Below are 17,716 nucleotides of genomic sequence, written 5' to 3'. Positions count from 1 at the left end.
ATCTTGCTGAGGACAGGGAGTAAGGAGATTGGGCGATAAGACCGAATGTCAGATGGGAGTTTATGGGGTTTTAGGAATAAGAGAAGATTGGCTTTACCCCAATGATCGGGGCACGCGCCTGTATAAAGAATGTAGGTGTAAATAATGCTAAGAAGATCAAAAAGAATAGGAGGGGCTTCTTGAATAGGACGATATGAGATTGTATCGGAGCCAGGGGGAGGTGTTTTTCCGATGTTTCAGGAAAATCCGGATATCAGTGGGTGTAATGGGAGCATTTAATGGATGAGTATAATCAACATGAGAAAAATGGAGGAATGAAGGTTGAAGTTCAGGGAGGTTAGGATCAGAGTAAGCAATGATGGTGGGTTCGTGAGGATGATGGAAATTAGGGGCGTGGGAGGGGGAAAACACAGTTTGATAATAGTCAGCGAAAAGATTAGCCTTGTCTTGGTCAGTTTGTGGATGATGGGGGGATGTGTAATAGGGTAGCGAGGAAGAGGGTTCGTAGTTTTGGTTAGTTTTCGAAAAGTCGTCCAAAAACGTCGAGGGTCGTGATAATCAGCTAGCTCAGTACACTTGTCCATCCACATTTTACGTTTAATAGTTTTAATATATGAGCGCGCGTGGCGTAAAGTTCGGTGGTGTTGTTGAAGCGTAGTAGGGTCCTTGGTTCGAGTATATGCAGTAAAGTAGTCATGGGCTAGCTGCAATAAACGGAGAGCTTTGGGGGGTATAGGAGGTTTGGAGGGGTGGTAGGAGTGACGAGGAATATGAAGAGAATCTGCGGTAAGGATAGCTCACTCTATTTTAGAAATTAGGGCGAATAGAGTGGGAGTATTAGTAGGCGGTACAGCATCACTGAGTAAGTTAGTGAGAGTAGTGCGATAAGCATTCCAATTAGTGTGATTGAAACGACGAGTAGGGGGAGGGCGAGGAGGGGGTAAGGTCTGACGGGGAAGAATACCAGGAAAGGTGAGAAGAGCTGGGGCGTGATCGCTACCTATAGAAACGACCTGCTGGATGGTGATAGATGTGGCAAGGGAGGGAGAAAGAAGGAGGGCATCAGGGGTGGAATATTGGCTGGGAGGGTGTGGAAAGGAAAATGGAAGCGCATGCCCCGGAGAGACGTACATAAATTAGTGAACGCGGAGATTTGAGTAGGGGTATAAGAAGTAACATTAAGGTCTGCAACTATAATATATTCAGAAAATGTAGCGTCTATGTATTTAATAAAATCAGAGGGAATGAAAGGTTTAGACGGTATGTAGATAGTAGCTACCGTAATGGTTTTCTGAGGGGTAATTACTTCGAGTATTAGATATTCAGAGAAATTAGTAGGGCAGTGAAAGTAGTGCTGAATAACAGTAAAATCCCGTCTGACGCCGATAACCACGCCAGCACGGCCTTGAGTCTAACGATCAGCGCGATAGAAAGTAAACCGGGGGAACTGAGGCATTTGGGCGGGCGTCAGAAATGTCTCATTCAGAGCAACAACAATGAAAGGGAGGTGTCCAGCAGCGGCCGCTTATGTTGGCTAACGCATAAAGTGAACAGTACTTCCCCGAGTACGCCACGTCGACACGAGTCGAGCCGCTAGCTATATGTGTGGGCGATGGAAGGGGAGGGCGTTCTGTAACACCATCGTAATAACACTCGGGGAGGGGAGGGAGGAGGAAGAGGCAGGGGAGGTAGGTCTTGAGATTGAACAGGGACAACGGTTTCAGGGTGATCAGGTTCAGGAGCAGGTTTGGAACGACATTTATAACTGAAAGCAGGATGATTTTGAGTACAATTAACACACTTTTGATTCGACTTATTGGGACAAGCATGAGTAGGATGCTCCTCACGTGAACATATGGCACATACCTCCGGATGAACACATGGTGTCCCTGGGGCGTGGTCGAACCTCTGGCACGTTCCGCAGCGGATCTTCTGAGGTGGTGATGTTCTGGAGGGTTCCACCCGATGGCGCCGTCACGGAGCAGGGCGTCGAGCGTCGAGACGTCGCGTGATAGAATGCGAACCAATGAAGTGGGTCCTTGAGCGTTCCGAATACGGATGGCTCGGTAAATGTGGTGGCCCTCGAGTTGGAGTTGAGCAGCCACCTCATCGTCGGTGTAGTCGCGGTCGACTCCATAAGCAACCACAGATAGAATTGTTGCTGGTCGGGTGGGCGGTGCAGGACGTTGTGTGGTGACATTAGTGGCCCCAGTTGATGAGCTCCGCTGTTACTCGTGAAGTGATGGTAAAATGGTTGGCAGGTTTTAAGATTATAACCATCTCTCGTTTATAATCCTGAAGATTGGGCGTGAATTTTGCAATTAGTTGATAGATGCAGCTGACGTTGGTCTTGGTGATTTGTAAGCTTTATCAGATAGAAAGGCGGTTGAACAGTTGGCTGGAGCGTTGGAGTAACAATACTGCGCTGGCGAATATTAGGTGGTATAGCGTCGCCTGAGCATAACTACGTACATGTGCAGGTTGGTGGGCGGTCGATTGTCCAGGGCCCAGCAAATGAATCCCAAGGTCCGTTCCAGAAGATTCCCGGTGAGGTTTCGACAGAGCCTGGAGAACGTTGTATCAAGGATTGTGTCGGACAAATTCTTTTCCTTTCTCCATCAGGACTTCCCGAACCAGATTCCGATAAACGACGAGGTTGAGTAGTTTCCATGTCCTTTGGTGGCGACCTGGGTGAACGTGATGGCGGCGCGTAACTTCCAGAAACTTCCTGATATGTAGACGTAAGACTGTCGACGGGTAGAGATTCCGGTCCGATCATATACTGTAGACTGAGTGTGACCGTGGAGGCCACTGCATAGGCTATTTGAAGCCACCAGCAGTGCCAATGCACTATGAGAGCTATGTCTCATTTGAAAAAATTGATGTCTGCCTGGCCATCAAATGATGTGGATGTTGATTCCCATAGGGAACCTAAAATATTTGTCATGAATGAGTAAATTTATAATACCAATATAATGGTCCGTTATTGGACAATATAAATTTTCCAAAACGCAGGCAACCAAGAATGAGTTAGCTGGAAAACTTACAATGTCCAATAACGGACCATTATATTGGTATTATAAATTTACTCATTCAGGACAAATATTTTAGGTTCCCTATGGGAATGAACATCCACATCACAAAACACGAAGTTTTCAATGTTCAAACATAACCTTAATTCAACCGGACCTAAAAGAAAACACCTGTGTTAGGCGAACAGAAACTCACCTGAAGCACCGCACTATCGACGAAAGGTTAAAACAGGACTGCTGAGCTGCATGCATCAAGGGGAAACGGGGAGGTGAGGAGACCTGAACAGGAGAGTGGATTCCAGCATGTTGCGAACTCTTTTGTGTATTGGTTGATCTTTTGGAAGTTTAAGCTTGCCAATTCCTGAAATGAATAAATCAAATAAAATAGTAAGTTTTTCAGTAAGTTCATTAAGATTAAAATTCGGGTTGTAATACTGGTCCAAAAGAAACAATGCAATACACAATGGTTTTAATCATGGTTTCATAGAACGCATAATACGTAAGCTTAAGCATCGACCCAAGACCAATTTACAGAAAGAACAAATGAAACCTTTAGCATTTGCAACGTTCACATTTAACCCGGATATTTACCGTGTTACCAATATATTCAAAAAGAAAAACACAAAATCGCCTTGAAAACTAACAATACAAACCTTGATACATTCCTTAATTCTAGCCGGGTCAACTGCTCCAATCCCTTCGATAAATTAGGAGTGTTCAGATTCCACTGTAATGATTGTTTCAGTGTCTACGTAGGGCAAACTGGTATATCCTTCAAAGTCAGATACAACGAACATATAAACGCCATAAAATACAAAAGATTTTCAGCAGTAGGGCAGCATACGCACGAATATAAACATAACTTCTACGGCATTAACAACGATTTGGACATCGTTGAAATATTGAACAAGGGACCTCTTTTAGATTTAACAGAGCAATTCTTCATTCTTTTGGATCAGTATTACAACCCGAATTTTAATCTTAATGAACTTACTGAAAAACTTACTATTTTATTTGATTTATTCATTTCAGGAATTGGCAAGCTTAAACTTCCAAAAGATCAACCAATACACAAAAGAGTTCGCAACATGCTGGAATCCACTCTCCTGTTCAGGTCTCCTCACCTCCCCGTTTCCCCTTGATGCATGCAGCTCAGCAGTCCTGTTTTAACCTTTCGTCGATAGTGCGGTGCTTCAGGTGAGTTTCTGTTCGCCTAACACAGGTGTTTTCTTTTAGGTCCGGTTGAATTAAGGTTATGTTTGAACATTGAAAACTTCGTGTTTCTCTACCCTCGGCCTCAACCCACCTGTATTTGAAGATATTACTGAAATTTAGCCACTATTATTATATGACACATCAAGTTAAGACATATCAGTAAGATTGCAACAACAATTACACTAAGAACAAGCTGTCCACCTGCTCTAAACATCTGACCAGTTTACTATGCCTATCCGACTTTTACCAAGAGGAATTATTTTTATTTACATTGAATGTACAATGGTCTTCTCTATTTTATACTGGACAGTACTACTCTAAAAAATGTGATAATTATGTGTATAGGATTTAACCTTACACGATAGAACGTTCTCAAGAACTCTACATGGTGTTCAGGAGCAATAGAATAATAATCGTCATTTAACTATACAGATGATAAAAAAGAAAAAATGCACATCTTACATAGCTTGTAGCTGTATACATGGAAATCATTAATCAATATTATTGGGTGATAAGAACATACTGAATTGTACATACAAAAAACTCTTATCTTAAATCTAGAATTCCAGAATTTCAGAATTTTAATATGTTTTTAGAGATATTATGTGGTCAAATGTTTTATGATGTAACGCGACCATCATTGCCAGCTATCTATGTACATATATATGTATTTTATTAAGTGTCCTTGCTTGCTTAAATGGAAAATTAAAATGTGATAACACATTGTAAGTAGTATTGAACAGGTGGATAACCTTACCTCTGTTTTTTGAATGTAAATCTTTTTTCAATACGGACCATTATGAAGTTTTTGAAGTTAAATTTAAACGCTGACAACGAATAAAGTGTTACTTATACAATGAACAGTTTACAATGTATTTACTCAAAATACTTTTCTCTCACTGACTTTTTATTTTTTAATGTTTTCATTTTTAGCTATTTGTTTTACGTCGCACCGACACAGATAGGTCTTACGGCGACGGTGGGATAGGAAAAGGCTAGGAGTGAAAAGGATGGGCTCTGGCATTAATTACAGCCTGGTGTGAAGATGGGAGAACACGGAAAACCATCTTCAGGGCTGCCGACAGTGGTTTCGAACCCACTACCTCCTGCATGCAAGCTCATAGCCAAACGCTCCTAACCTCACGGCAACTCGCCTGGTATTTAAAATTCTAGTGTAAGTTACTGTATGAATGAAATGTAATTTGAAACTACATATATTGAAATTAAAATTTAAACACGTTTGAGTAAAATATTTATGTTATCCACACACCGAATATAGAAAAGGGAAGACTTTTATGTTTTGTGCAGCCCCTTCCTGACAGCAGCACTCGAAGAATTTTAAAACTCTAATAGAACAATGACTCTCTCAAGATTAACATCAGTGGTAAGTTCTGCTGTGTGTCTAAATGCTATGATAATAAAAGTTCCTCACTGTTAAGGATCGTCAGACTCCATCTCTCCGCACTTTCATTTCATGATGTTAGCCTTTAGGATTAATCATTTTAACTTTGACTTTAACTTATGTAATATTCTCCATACCTTTAAATTACGATAAATCGGCAGACAAAGTCAATATCGTTTCCATAGATGAGTATGTATTTCTACCGCAAAAACTTAGGTCGCCAGCGCCACGTGTCGAGCTATGAAACTACTCTGATTACAGTGCGTGGACCCGATTGTCAAGGCCGATAGAGCGACGCATCAGGTCGGTCGTGGTTGAAACGCATTAACTTACAATGTTCGCCACTCGCAGCGCAGCGCACGGAGCCTAAGCTACAAATAGCGCGAGACGCGCAAGGAGCTATACGCTTCTTCTCGTCAGATGCTTCATGGCAGGTCCCATAAGTGACTCTTCGACACACCCTAAAGCTAGATTTAGTGCACTGAGAACGGGTGTATTGAAGCAACCTTTGAAGTGCATGCGTTGTTGGTAAGGACGAAATTTTTCTCGGTAGTTACGTCACTATTTACATTATGTGATTCTGAGAACTGCTATGAGTGCCAGAGGTGATTTGAGGGACACTTCACTTAGAGTTACGGACAGCACTATGTTAACATCTCTGCATGTGACTTGTGGTGTTAACAGGAGGTGATGAAGGGGGTCCAACTCGTGTACGACTTCGCCACTTTCCGCCGTCCTAGCCAGGTGCCACCGGGAGAAGAAGGCCAGGAAGACGAGGACGCGCAGACGCCTCTCCAGAAACAAACTCAAGCTCATGTTGTTCCACTTGACGGTATGGACCAGCCTTCAACTCCTGCTCCCAGCGTCTTCGAGGTTGACGACGAGTTCAACCTGCCGATATCAATCGCTATTGTCATCTTGCTGGCGTATATCTTCGTGGGTGCATCTGTCTACTTCATGTGGGAGAACTGGGGCTTCTTTGAATCGTTCTACTTCGTCTTCATTTCGATGTCAACCATCGGCTTTGGGGACTTCGTTCCTCAGGTGAGTGTGCTTGTCTGCTCTTACTAGTAACTGTTACTTCCTCACTAATACTTGTCTAACGGTACTTCCTCACTTTTCATGCCTCTTTCAGTCGCAGAGTGTAAGTATTACAATAGCTTTGACTCGCACGCCCTGGGTTGTTTCCGATCAGCGCGGCGGCAGGTGACAAGGGGGCTAATTGGTGTACCATGTAAACTTACACTCAAGTCACTGAGTGGTGGACCCGTCCTTTGCTGCGGGATCCGATCATTTTGTAGGTACAATATAAATATGTGCTTTGATTTTGGAGCTACTAATTGCAAACCTCCGCATATTTTACAGAAGCATTCGGCTCCGGAACATGTGAGCTCATGATTTCCTAAATTTCTAGACATGCTCATGTCAAAGACTTCTGAATTCTCACTGAGGATAGTGTTCATGTTCCAATGAACCCATGAGATTCTTACCCCTTATATTGTTCTTTACAATTTTCATTTTCTCTGAGGTGGGCTCACATGTCTGCAGTACCAGGGACGACGTCGGAAGCAACCCTCGAGTGAGCATGCCGTGCACTCCAGCTTGTATTAATATTACAAAATGTCTGCCTCCTAACACTAGCCTTTGGAAACGCATCACAGCACAGCTTTGGCTTCTAACAACTTTGTACGCATGACAATTGCTACAGAGTGGGAATCACTGGGTGACTATTTTCATCTTCTTTACTTTACTTTGCAGCACCCCATGTACATGATGGCGTCCATCGTGTACCTGGTATTCGGGCTTGCGCTTACGTCCATGTGTATCAACGTAGTGCAGGTGAGTACACCAACTTCTTCCACAACATTAAACAGCTTGAGGCACCCACAATAGACAATATAAACCTTTACAAACACATCAAATTTTATGTTTGAGGCACAAAACTAAAAAATATGATATGTTCCAGAAAAATGATGGAAAGTATTTTAGAAATGTTCGTTTCAGGAGAAACTGTCTGACAGCTTCCGGCAGGCCAGCGCGAAGATCGGAGCCACCATTGGCCTGCGTGTAACAGACGAGGACGGTATGCTGACACCGGCTCCTGAGGAGGTCCCTAAAGAAAAAGGAGACGAGACGCAGCCGAAAATGACGAAGTCTGCGTCTACGTGACTGTCTCGGGTGTACCGTCCATATTTAAGTTACTCTTGCTTCATTTTGGATATGTTTGAGTTTTAATGTGCGTGAAAACACACGAGTGCACAAATATGAAGGTGCTAAAGGGAGACGTTTTGTTCACAAATATTTTATCTAAACGTATACAATAACTGCACGTGTCTCTTCACCACTACCGAGTGCCTCTTATTGTCTTTCTCTTCGCAGATTTTTTTATACAAGCAGTGATATTGCAGAATGTTGAACTTTTATTGAATACACTAATAAAGTTGTTACCAAATTATCATTCTTTATTTATTCTGAAACTGCTGCCATGTTTCATCAACAAAACAAAATGGGGTTATGTTCTCATTCCTGTTTCACACCAAAGTACCACATCCTATCACAGCTACAGAGTGTGAGCGACTGCAAGAGTCAGGTTGAAAGTTTCACAAAGAGAGGAAATCAATCAATCAATCAATCAATCAATCAATCAATCAATCAATCAATCAATCAATCAATCAATCAATCAATCAATCAATCAATCAATCAATCAATCAATCAATCAATCAATCAATCAATCAATCAATCAATCAATCAATCAATCACCACTGATCTGTATTTAGGGCAGATTACCTATCTGTTGTTTTCCCCATTTTCTTAAATGATTGAAAAAATTTATAAATTTATTGAACATCTCCCTTTGGTAAGTTATTCCAATCCTTAACTCCCCTTCCTGTTAACGAATACAGTATTTGGCCCAATTTGTCCCCTTGAATTCCAACTTTATCTTCATATTGTGATCTTTCCTACTTTTAAAGTCACTACTCATAATTATTCGTCTACTAATGTCATTCCACGCTATCTCTCCACTGACAGCTCGGAACATACTACTTAGTCGAGCAGCTCGTCTCCTCTCTCCCAAGTCTTCCCAGCCCAAACTTCACAACAATTTTTTGTAATGCTACTCTTTTGTCGGAAATCACCCAGAACAAATTGAGCTGTTTTTCTTTTTTTTTTTTTTTTTTTCCAGTTCTTGAATCAAGTAATCCTGGTGAGGTTCCCATACACTGGAACTATACTCTAGTTTGAGTCTTGCCAGAGATATGTATGCCTTCTCCTTTACATCCTTACTACAACCCCTAAATACCCTCATAACCATGTGCAGAGGTCTGTACCCTTTATATACAATCCCATTTATGTAATTACCCCAACGAAGATCTTATATTAACACCTAGGTACTTACAGTGATCCCCAAAATGAACTTTCATTCCACCAACGCAGTCATTAAAACTGAGAGGTCTTTTCGTATTGTGAAACTCACAACCTGACTTTTAACCCCGTTTATCCTCACACCATTGCCTGCTGTCCATCTCACAACATTATCAAGGTCACGTTGCAGTTGCTCACAATCTTGTAACTTTTTAATTACTCTATAGAGAATAACATCATCTGCAAACAGCCTTATCTCTGGTTCCACTCCTTTACACATATCATTGATATACGTAAAGGTCCAATAATACTGCCTTGAGGAATTCCCTTCTTAATTATTACAGGGTCAGTTAAAGCTTTGCCTACTCTATTTCTCTGAGTTCTATTTTCTATAAATATAGCCACCCACTCAATCACTCTTCTGTCTAGTCTAATTTGCTCTCATTTTTGCCAGTAGTCTCCCATGATCCACCCCATCAAATACCTTAGATAGGTCAATCGTATAACAGGCATTTGACCTGAATCCAGGATATCTGCTATATCTTGCTGGAATCCTACAAGTTGTGCTTCAGGGGAATAACCTTACCTAAACCGGAACTGCCTTCTATCAAGCCAGTTATTAATTTCTCAAACATGTCTAAAATAATCAGAAAGAATGCTTTCCCACAACTTACATGCAATGCATGTCAAACTGACTGGCCTGTAATTTTCAGCTTTATCTCTATCACCTTTTCCTTTATACATGGGGTCTACTATAACAACTCTCCATTCATTTGGTGTAGCTCCTTCATGCAACCAATAATCAAATAAGTACTTCAGATATGGTACTATATCCCAACCCATTGCCTTTAGTATATCCCCAGAAAACTTATCAATTCCAGCTGCTTTTCTAGTTTTCAACATTTGTATTGTAATGTAAATGCCATTGTTGTCAAAGGTAAATTTTAATACTTCTTTAGCCTTAGTCTCCTCCTCTATCTGGACTTTATCCTTGTAACCAACAATCTTTACATACTGCTGACTGAATATTTCTGCCTTGAGAAAATCCTCGCATACACACTCCCATTGTTCATTTATGGTTCCTGGAATGTCCTTCATAGAACCTGTTTCTGCCTTAAAGTACCTGTATATACCCTTCCATTTTTCTCTAAAATTTGTCTGATTGCCATCATGTTGTCCTTAGCTGACGTCTTTGTTAGATTAAATTTCCTAGTAATTTCCTTCAATTTCTCCTTACCCAACAGCCTTTTCTAACTCTATTTCTTTCCAATCTGCACCTCCATCTTAGCCTCTTTATTTCTTTACCATTCTTTACCACCTTTAAAGGTATAAACCTGTTTTCACATTCCTCAACGATTGCTTTGAACCTATCCCAGAGTCTGTTTATATTCTTATTCACCATATTCCACCGATCATAGTTATTTTTTAAAACTCCCTCATGCCTGTTTTATCAACCATATGGTACTGCCTAATAGCTCTACTTTAAAGACTTTCCTTTCTATCACATTTATTTTTAACTATGTCAAAACAGCTTTGTGGTCACTAATACCATCTGGTACTTTGGTTTTTCTACAGAGCTCATCTGGTTTTACCAGCACCACATGCAAAATATTCTTCCCTCTAGTTAGTTCCATGACTTTCTGAATCAGCTGTCCTTCCCATATTAACTTATTTGCCATTTGTTGGACATGCTTCCTGTCGTTTGCATTATCTTTCCAATTGACATTTGGTAAATTGAGATCTCCCGCTAAAATCTCATTCCTTTCCATATCGTTTCCCACATAGCTGATTATCTTATCAAATAATTCTGAATCAGCGACAGCGCTGGTCTGTACACTCCAAAGTCATCAAGTTGCCTATTATCTTTAGAGTTGAGCCTTACACCTAGAATATCATGTTTGTCATCTTTAACTTTTTTGTAGCTTACAAGTTCTTCTTTCACCAGAATGAATACTCCCCCTCTTACCATTCCTATCCTATCTCTACGATACCCACTCCAGTAAAGTCAAATAAATAATAAAGTTTAATTATTCCACCTATTCAATTTATAAAAAGAGATGTTAATAAAGAATTAAATCTATAAATAAAACTATAGGGACATGTTTTCCCCTTAAATTAAGGGCATCTTTAGCCTAATCTCAATCTGAAAGTTAATTAATCAGGTACCTGATTGTAATTAAATTACATATGAATATGAAGGTGATGTTGGAAATGTGTTTCAAATGGTGAGCGAAATGGTTGATAATAGTTTTGATATTCTTAAAATGAAAAGAGAAAAACATTTTTCGCTCCAACTCTTCTTTACGTCAACGAATTTCAACATTAATAAAGAGAGTTGATATTTAACACAGCTACTTACCATCGAGCGCTCTTCCTCACTCGTGCTTCTAGAAGACTCTCTTCACATGACAGTTTCAACAGTCTAACAATTTTTATGCTGACGCTTGAACTGTTTAATACCCGATAAATTTTCTCTAACACCCTCAACGTTCAAAAGGCCCCGCTTTACTTGTTTCAACGTAACAATTTATTTCAAACCTCACTTGAAGTGAGCAACGGAAATGTCTCTTTACAAAATTTACGTTCTTAAAAAACTACCAGTACAAAATTTGGTATCAATTTTTAAAAAAGGACATTCATAAATTTACGACTATTTGTATATTAGACTTTATTAAGGTTTCATTTTAAGAACACCAAAACTATTGTCAACCATTTCGCTCACCATTTGAAACACATTTCCAACATCATCTTCATATTCATATGTAATTTACTTACAATCAGGCAGCTGATTAATTAACTTTCAGATTGAGATTAGGCTGAAGATGCCCTTAATTTAAGGGGAAAACATGTCCCTATAGTTTTATTTACAGATTTAATTCTTTATTAAGATCTTTTTTTTATGTATTGAATAGGTGGAATAATTAAACTTCATTATTTATTTGACTTCATTGTATTTTTCAATACGGACAAAAATATGAGAATTATAACATGTAGCCCACCCCAGTTCCATTATAAAATTTCTTAGCCATGATTCAACTCCTATTAAAATATCTGGTAAGTATATATGATGTATTAAATTACTTAATAATATTGCTTTCTTTACAATACTTCTACAGTTCAACACTAACATTTTTATGTGATTCCTACTTGACTTTGAGATCCCTGTACAATTATTACCACTCCCTAGACCACCCCGCTTCCGTGAATGCGCCTCCCAATGACCCTTCTAAACAAATTTCCTAACTTATATGTTCCACTGTGGTTTAAGTGAAGGCCATCAGAGCGCAGATCGCTATCTGTTAGGATTTAGAAATCTCACTTCCAGTTTCCCACATACACGCTCCATAGTCTCATTTAAGTCCCCAATCACCTTCCAGTCGCTATCCCTCCTACAGAGTTTTCCACTGATGAAAATCTCTGGTTCCTTAAACTTCACCCCCAGATCCTATGCATAATTGCTTGCCCTATGTTGTTGGTACCAACATGAAACACTACCACCTCCTCAACATCTTCCTTAACACTGTACCCTGGTTCCCTTTCCTCCACATGTGTAAAACTGGCTTCCCCATTGACCACAGCCTCATTTGGCCCCTCCTCTTCTGGTCAGGCTATTTTTCCTGACAGCTGCAGAATCTTCCTCTCATGACCGTGTTCCACCTGTCTTTTCCTGTCCTCTATTCTCGATTTTCCTTTCCTCCTACTTCCCCACATGTCAGCAAAAGTCCTCTCAGATTGTTGTTGGGGTAAGAGTAAGGAATGACCACTTAACTTCCTGTGGTAACGACGGTATTTAGGGTGGAAGATCCAAATTAGAAAATGGTTTGAGTGTAGAGGAGCGTCACCAGGACTACATTCTGACAAAAGAGTAGTGTAAGTGCATCCAGCTACGCAATACAGAGATTACGTACACATTTTGGGCATCTTCAGACTAAGGGCAAGGCCTTGATCTCGCTCTAAAACAAATAATCGTGATAAGATTTTGTGTACATGGGTTTAAAATGTATTGTTATTTTCAATATGGAACAGACATGATATGAGTGGCACGGAGCTGTGAGAACGAGGAGTAAATAATAATAAATTAGTGATACATTTCTAACTTCTTTGAAATAATTTAAAAATAGACTAGGTAAAGAGCTGATATGGGCAACAGCTCTAAGTGCTGATCAAGAGTGATTGTTTGTTACACGAGCACTTCAAGGCCGCAGCAATGGGGAACAGCACGTGATTGTGACTGCTTCACCAAAAAACCTACACTGCATACATTTCCTAAAAAAAAAAAAATAGGTGTGATTTCCAAAATTTCATGTCAGACATTACACTATACTCTTTTATTTTCTGGAGAGGAAATTAGTTTCTCAAAATGTAAAGCAAACCCTCTGCGTGGGGCAAACCCACAGTATCCGACGCCTGTCGTAAGATGCGACTAAAACGGACGACCAAGGATGCTGAAATTAGAACGATGAGAATATTTGTCATTAGTACAATTATGTGCAGCACACCAAGGGTCGATGTTACGTGCAACTAGTACCACCATTCGAACAAAACAGTGCGTCTACGTTGTACAGAAGCAGATCCAGTTGTGAGGAAAATCATTGCTCTGCGTTGCCTCTGAATAGTACATTATGCAAGGAACGTGGCGCATGATTAGTACACTATGTGAGGAGCACCATGGGACTGTGGTGCGTGCGAGTAGTACCATTATGTGAGGAGCACCATGGGTTTGTGGTGCCTGTAAGTAGTACCACTATGTGAGGAGCACCATGGGACTGTGGTGCGTGCGAGTAGTACCATTATGTGAGGAGCACCATGGGACTGTGGTGCGTGCGAGTAGTACCATTATGTGAGGAGCACCATGGGTTTGTGGTGCCTGTAAGTAGTACCACTATGTGAGGAGCACCATGCGTCTGTGGTGCCTGCGAGTAGTATCATTATGTGAGGAGCACCATGGGTTTGTGGTGCCTGTAAGTAGTACCACTATGTGAGGAGCACCATGGGTCTGTGGTGCCTGCGAGTAGTATCATTATGTGAGGAGCACCATGGGTCTGTGGTGCCTGTAAGTAGTACCACTATGTGAGGAGCACCATGGGTCTGTGGTGCCTGCGAGTAGTATCACTATGTGAGGAGCACCATGGGTCTGTGGTGCCTGTGAGTAGTACCACTATGTGAGGGGCACCATGGATCTGTGGTGCCTGCGAGTAGTACCATTATGTGAGGAGCACCATGGGCCTATGGTGCGTGCGAGTAGTACCATTATGTTAGGAGCACCATGGGCTTGTCTTGTCTGTGGTGCCTGTGAGTAGTACCACTATGTGAGGGGCACCATGGATCTGAGGTGCCTGCGAGTAGTACCATTATGTGAGGAGCACCATGGATCTGTGGTGCCTGCGAGTAGTACCATTATGTGAGGAGCACCATGGATCTGTGGTGCCTGTGAGTAGTACCAATACAATGGGACTGTGGTGCCTGTGAGTAGTACCACTATGTGAGGGGCACCATGGATCTGTGGTGCCTGTGAGAAGTACCACGATGTGAGGGGCACCATGGGTCTGTGGTGCCTGTGAGTAGTACCAATACAATGGGACTGTGGTGCCTGTGAGTAGTACCATTATGTGAGGAAGAGCATGGGTCTGTGGTGCCTGTGAGTAGTACCACTATGTGAGGAGCACCATGGGTCTGTGGTGCCAGTGAGTAGTACCAATATGTGAGGAGCACCATGGGTCTGTGGTGCCTGTGAGTAGTACCACTATTCGAGGAACACCATGTGTCTGTGGTGCCTGTGAGTAGTACCAATATGTGAGGAGCACCATGGGCCTGTGGTGCCTGTGAGTAGTACCACTATGTGAGGAGCACCATGGGCCTGTGGTGCCTGTGAGTAGTACCACTATGTGAGGAGCACCATGGGAATGTGGTGCCTGCGAGTAGTACCATTATGTGAGGAGCACCATGTGTCTGCCATGCCTGTGAGTAGTAACACAATGTGAGGAGCACCATGGGCCTGTGGTGCCTGCGAGAAGTACCACTACGTGAAGAGCACAATGGGACTGTGGTGCCTGTGAGTAGTACCATTATGTGAGCAGCACCATGGGTCTGTGGTGCCTGTGAGTAGTACCACTACGTGAAGAGCACCATGGGTCTGTGGTGCCTGTGAGTAGTACCATTATGTGAGCAGCACCATGGGCCTGTGGTGCCTGTGAGTAGTACCACTACGTGAAGAGCACCATGGGCCTGTGGTGCCTGTGAGTAGTACCACTATGTGAGGAGCACCATGAGCCTGTGGTGCCTCCGAGTTGTACCACTATGTGAGGAGCACGATGGGTCTGTGGTGCCTGTGAGTAGTACCAACATGTGAGGAGCACCATGGGTCTGTGGTGCCTGTGAGTAGTATCATTATGTGAGGAGCACCATGGGTCTGTGGTGCCTGTAAGTAGTACCACTATGTGAGGAGCACCATGGGTCTGTGGTGCCTGCGAGTAGTATCACTATGTGAAGAGCACCATGGGCCTGTGGTGCCTGTGAGTAGTACCACTATGTGAGCAGCACCATGGGTCTGTGGTGCCTGTGAGTAGTACCACTATGTGAGCAGCACCATGGGTCCGTGGTGCCTGTGAGTAGTACCACTATGTGAGGAGCACCATGGGTCTGTGGTGCCTGTGAGTAGTACCACTATGTGAGGAGCTCCATGGGTCTGTGGTGCCTGTGAGTACTACCATTATGTGAGCAGCACCATGGGTCTGTGGTGCCTGTGAGTAGTACCACTATGTGAAGAGCACCATGGGCCTGGGGTGCCTGAGAATAGTATCATTATGCGAGGAACACCATGGGCCTGTGGTGACTGTGAGTAGTACCACTATGTGAGGAGCACCAGGGGCCTGTGGTGCCTGCATGTAATACCATTATGTGAGGAACACCATGGGCTTGTCTTGTCTGTGGGTTTTCCCTTAATGTGCCATAGACCACAGGTCATTGCCTATGATTAGTCCAACTATGTGAGGAGCACCATGGGCCTGTGGTGCCTGCGAGTAGTACCACTATGTGAGGAGCACCATGGGCCTGTGGTGCCTGCGAGTAGTACCATTATGTGAGGAGCACCATGGGCCTGTGGTGCCTGCGAGTAGTACCACTATTTGAGGAGCACCATGGGTCTGTGGTGCCTGCGAGTAGTACCATTATGTGAGCAGCACCATGGGTCTGTGGTGCCTGTGAGTAGTACCACTATGTGAGCAGCACCATGGGTCTGTGGTGCCTGTGAGTAGTACCACTATGTGAGGAGCACCATGGGCTTCTCTTGTCTGTGGTGCCCGTGAGTAGTACCACTATGTGAGGAGCACCATGGGTCTGTGGTGCCTGCAAGTAGTACCATTATGTGAGGAGCACCATGGGTCTGTGGTGCCTGTGAGTAGTACCACTATGTGAGGAGCACCATGGGTCTGTGGTGCCTGCGAGTAGTACCACTATGTGAGGAGCACCATGGGTCTGTGGTGCCTGTGAGTAGTACCATTATGTGAGGAGCACCATGGGCTTCTCTTGTCTGTGGTGCCCGTGAGTAGTACCACTATGTGAGGAGCACCATGGGTCTGTGGTGCCTTTAAGTAGTCGCACTATGTGAGGAGCACCATGGGTCTGTGGTGCCTGGGTGTAGTACCATTATGTGAGGAACACCATGGGCTTGTCTTGTCTGTGGGTTTTCCCTTAAAGTGCCATACACCACAAGTCATTGCCTATGATTAGTCCAACTATGTGAGGAGCACCATGGGTCTGTGGAGCCTGCGAGTAGTACCACTATTTGAGGAGCACCATGGGCCTGTGGTGCCTGTTAGTAGTATTACTATGTGAGGAGCGCCATGGGTCTGTGGTGCCTGTGAGTAGTACCATAATGTGAGGAGCACCATGGGCCTGTGGTGCCTGCGAGTAGCACCATTATGTGAGGAACACCATGGGTGTGTGGTGCCTGTGAGTAGTACAATTGTGTGAAGAGCACCATGGGTCTATGGTGCCTGTGAGTAGTACCATTATGTGAGGAGCACCATGGGTCTGTGGTGCCTGCGAGTAGCACCATAATGTGAGGAGCACAATGGGTCTGTGGTGCCTGCGAGTAGTACCATTATGTGAGGGGCACCATGGATCTGTGGTGCTTGCGAGTAATACCACTATGTGAGGAGCACCATGGGCCTGTGGTGCCTGCGAGTGGTACCACCATGTGAGGAGCACCATGGGTTTTTGGTGCCTGTGAGGAGACCACTATGTGAGGAGCACCATGGGCCTCTTGTGCCTGCGAGTAGTACCACTATGTGAGGAGCACCATGGATCTGTGGTGCCTGTGAGTAGTAATACTATGTGAGGAGCACCATGGGACTGTGGTGCCTGTGAGTAGTACCACTATGTGAGGAGCACCATGGGTCTGTGGTGCCTGTGAGTAGTAATACTATGTGAGGAGCACCATGGGACTGTGGTGCCTGTGAGTAGTACCACTATGTGAGGAGCACCATGGATCTGTGGTGCCTGTGAGTAGAAATACTATGTGAGGAGCACCATGGGACTGTGGTGCCCATGAGTAGTACCACTATGTGAGGAGCACCATGGGTCTGTGGTGCCTGTGAGTAGTACCACATTGTGAGGAGCACCATGGGACTGTGGTGCCTGTGAGTAGTACCACATTGTGAGGAGCACCATGGCACTGTGGTGCCTGTGAGTAGTACCACTATGT

General features: G+C 43.2%; 1 protein-coding gene across 2 annotated transcripts in view; it reads left to right on the top strand.

Annotated features, from left to right (window-relative positions):
* The window catches only part of LOC136877198 (potassium channel subfamily K member 18), a 256,215-nt gene extending 248,108 nt beyond the window's left edge, over positions 1-8,107 (top strand). For both annotated transcript variants that reach the window (XM_067151015.2, XM_067151014.2), the window contains 3 exons: positions 6,334-6,693; positions 7,408-7,488; positions 7,654-8,107. In XM_067151015.2, the coding sequence (XP_067007116.2) occupies positions 6,334-6,693; positions 7,408-7,488; positions 7,654-7,818 (606 nt within the window). In that variant the 3' untranslated portion in view covers positions 7,819-8,107. The remainder of the gene's footprint in view (positions 1-6,333; positions 6,694-7,407; positions 7,489-7,653) is intronic.
* Positions 8,108-17,716: the final 9,609 nt, after the last annotated feature.

The sequence above is a fragment of the Anabrus simplex genome, chromosome 7 (assembly GCF_040414725.1).
Source record: "Anabrus simplex isolate iqAnaSimp1 chromosome 7, ASM4041472v1, whole genome shotgun sequence".
NCBI lineage: Eukaryota > Metazoa > Arthropoda > Insecta > Orthoptera > Tettigoniidae > Anabrus > Anabrus simplex.
This window is presented reverse-complemented; position numbering and strand designations above follow the sequence as displayed.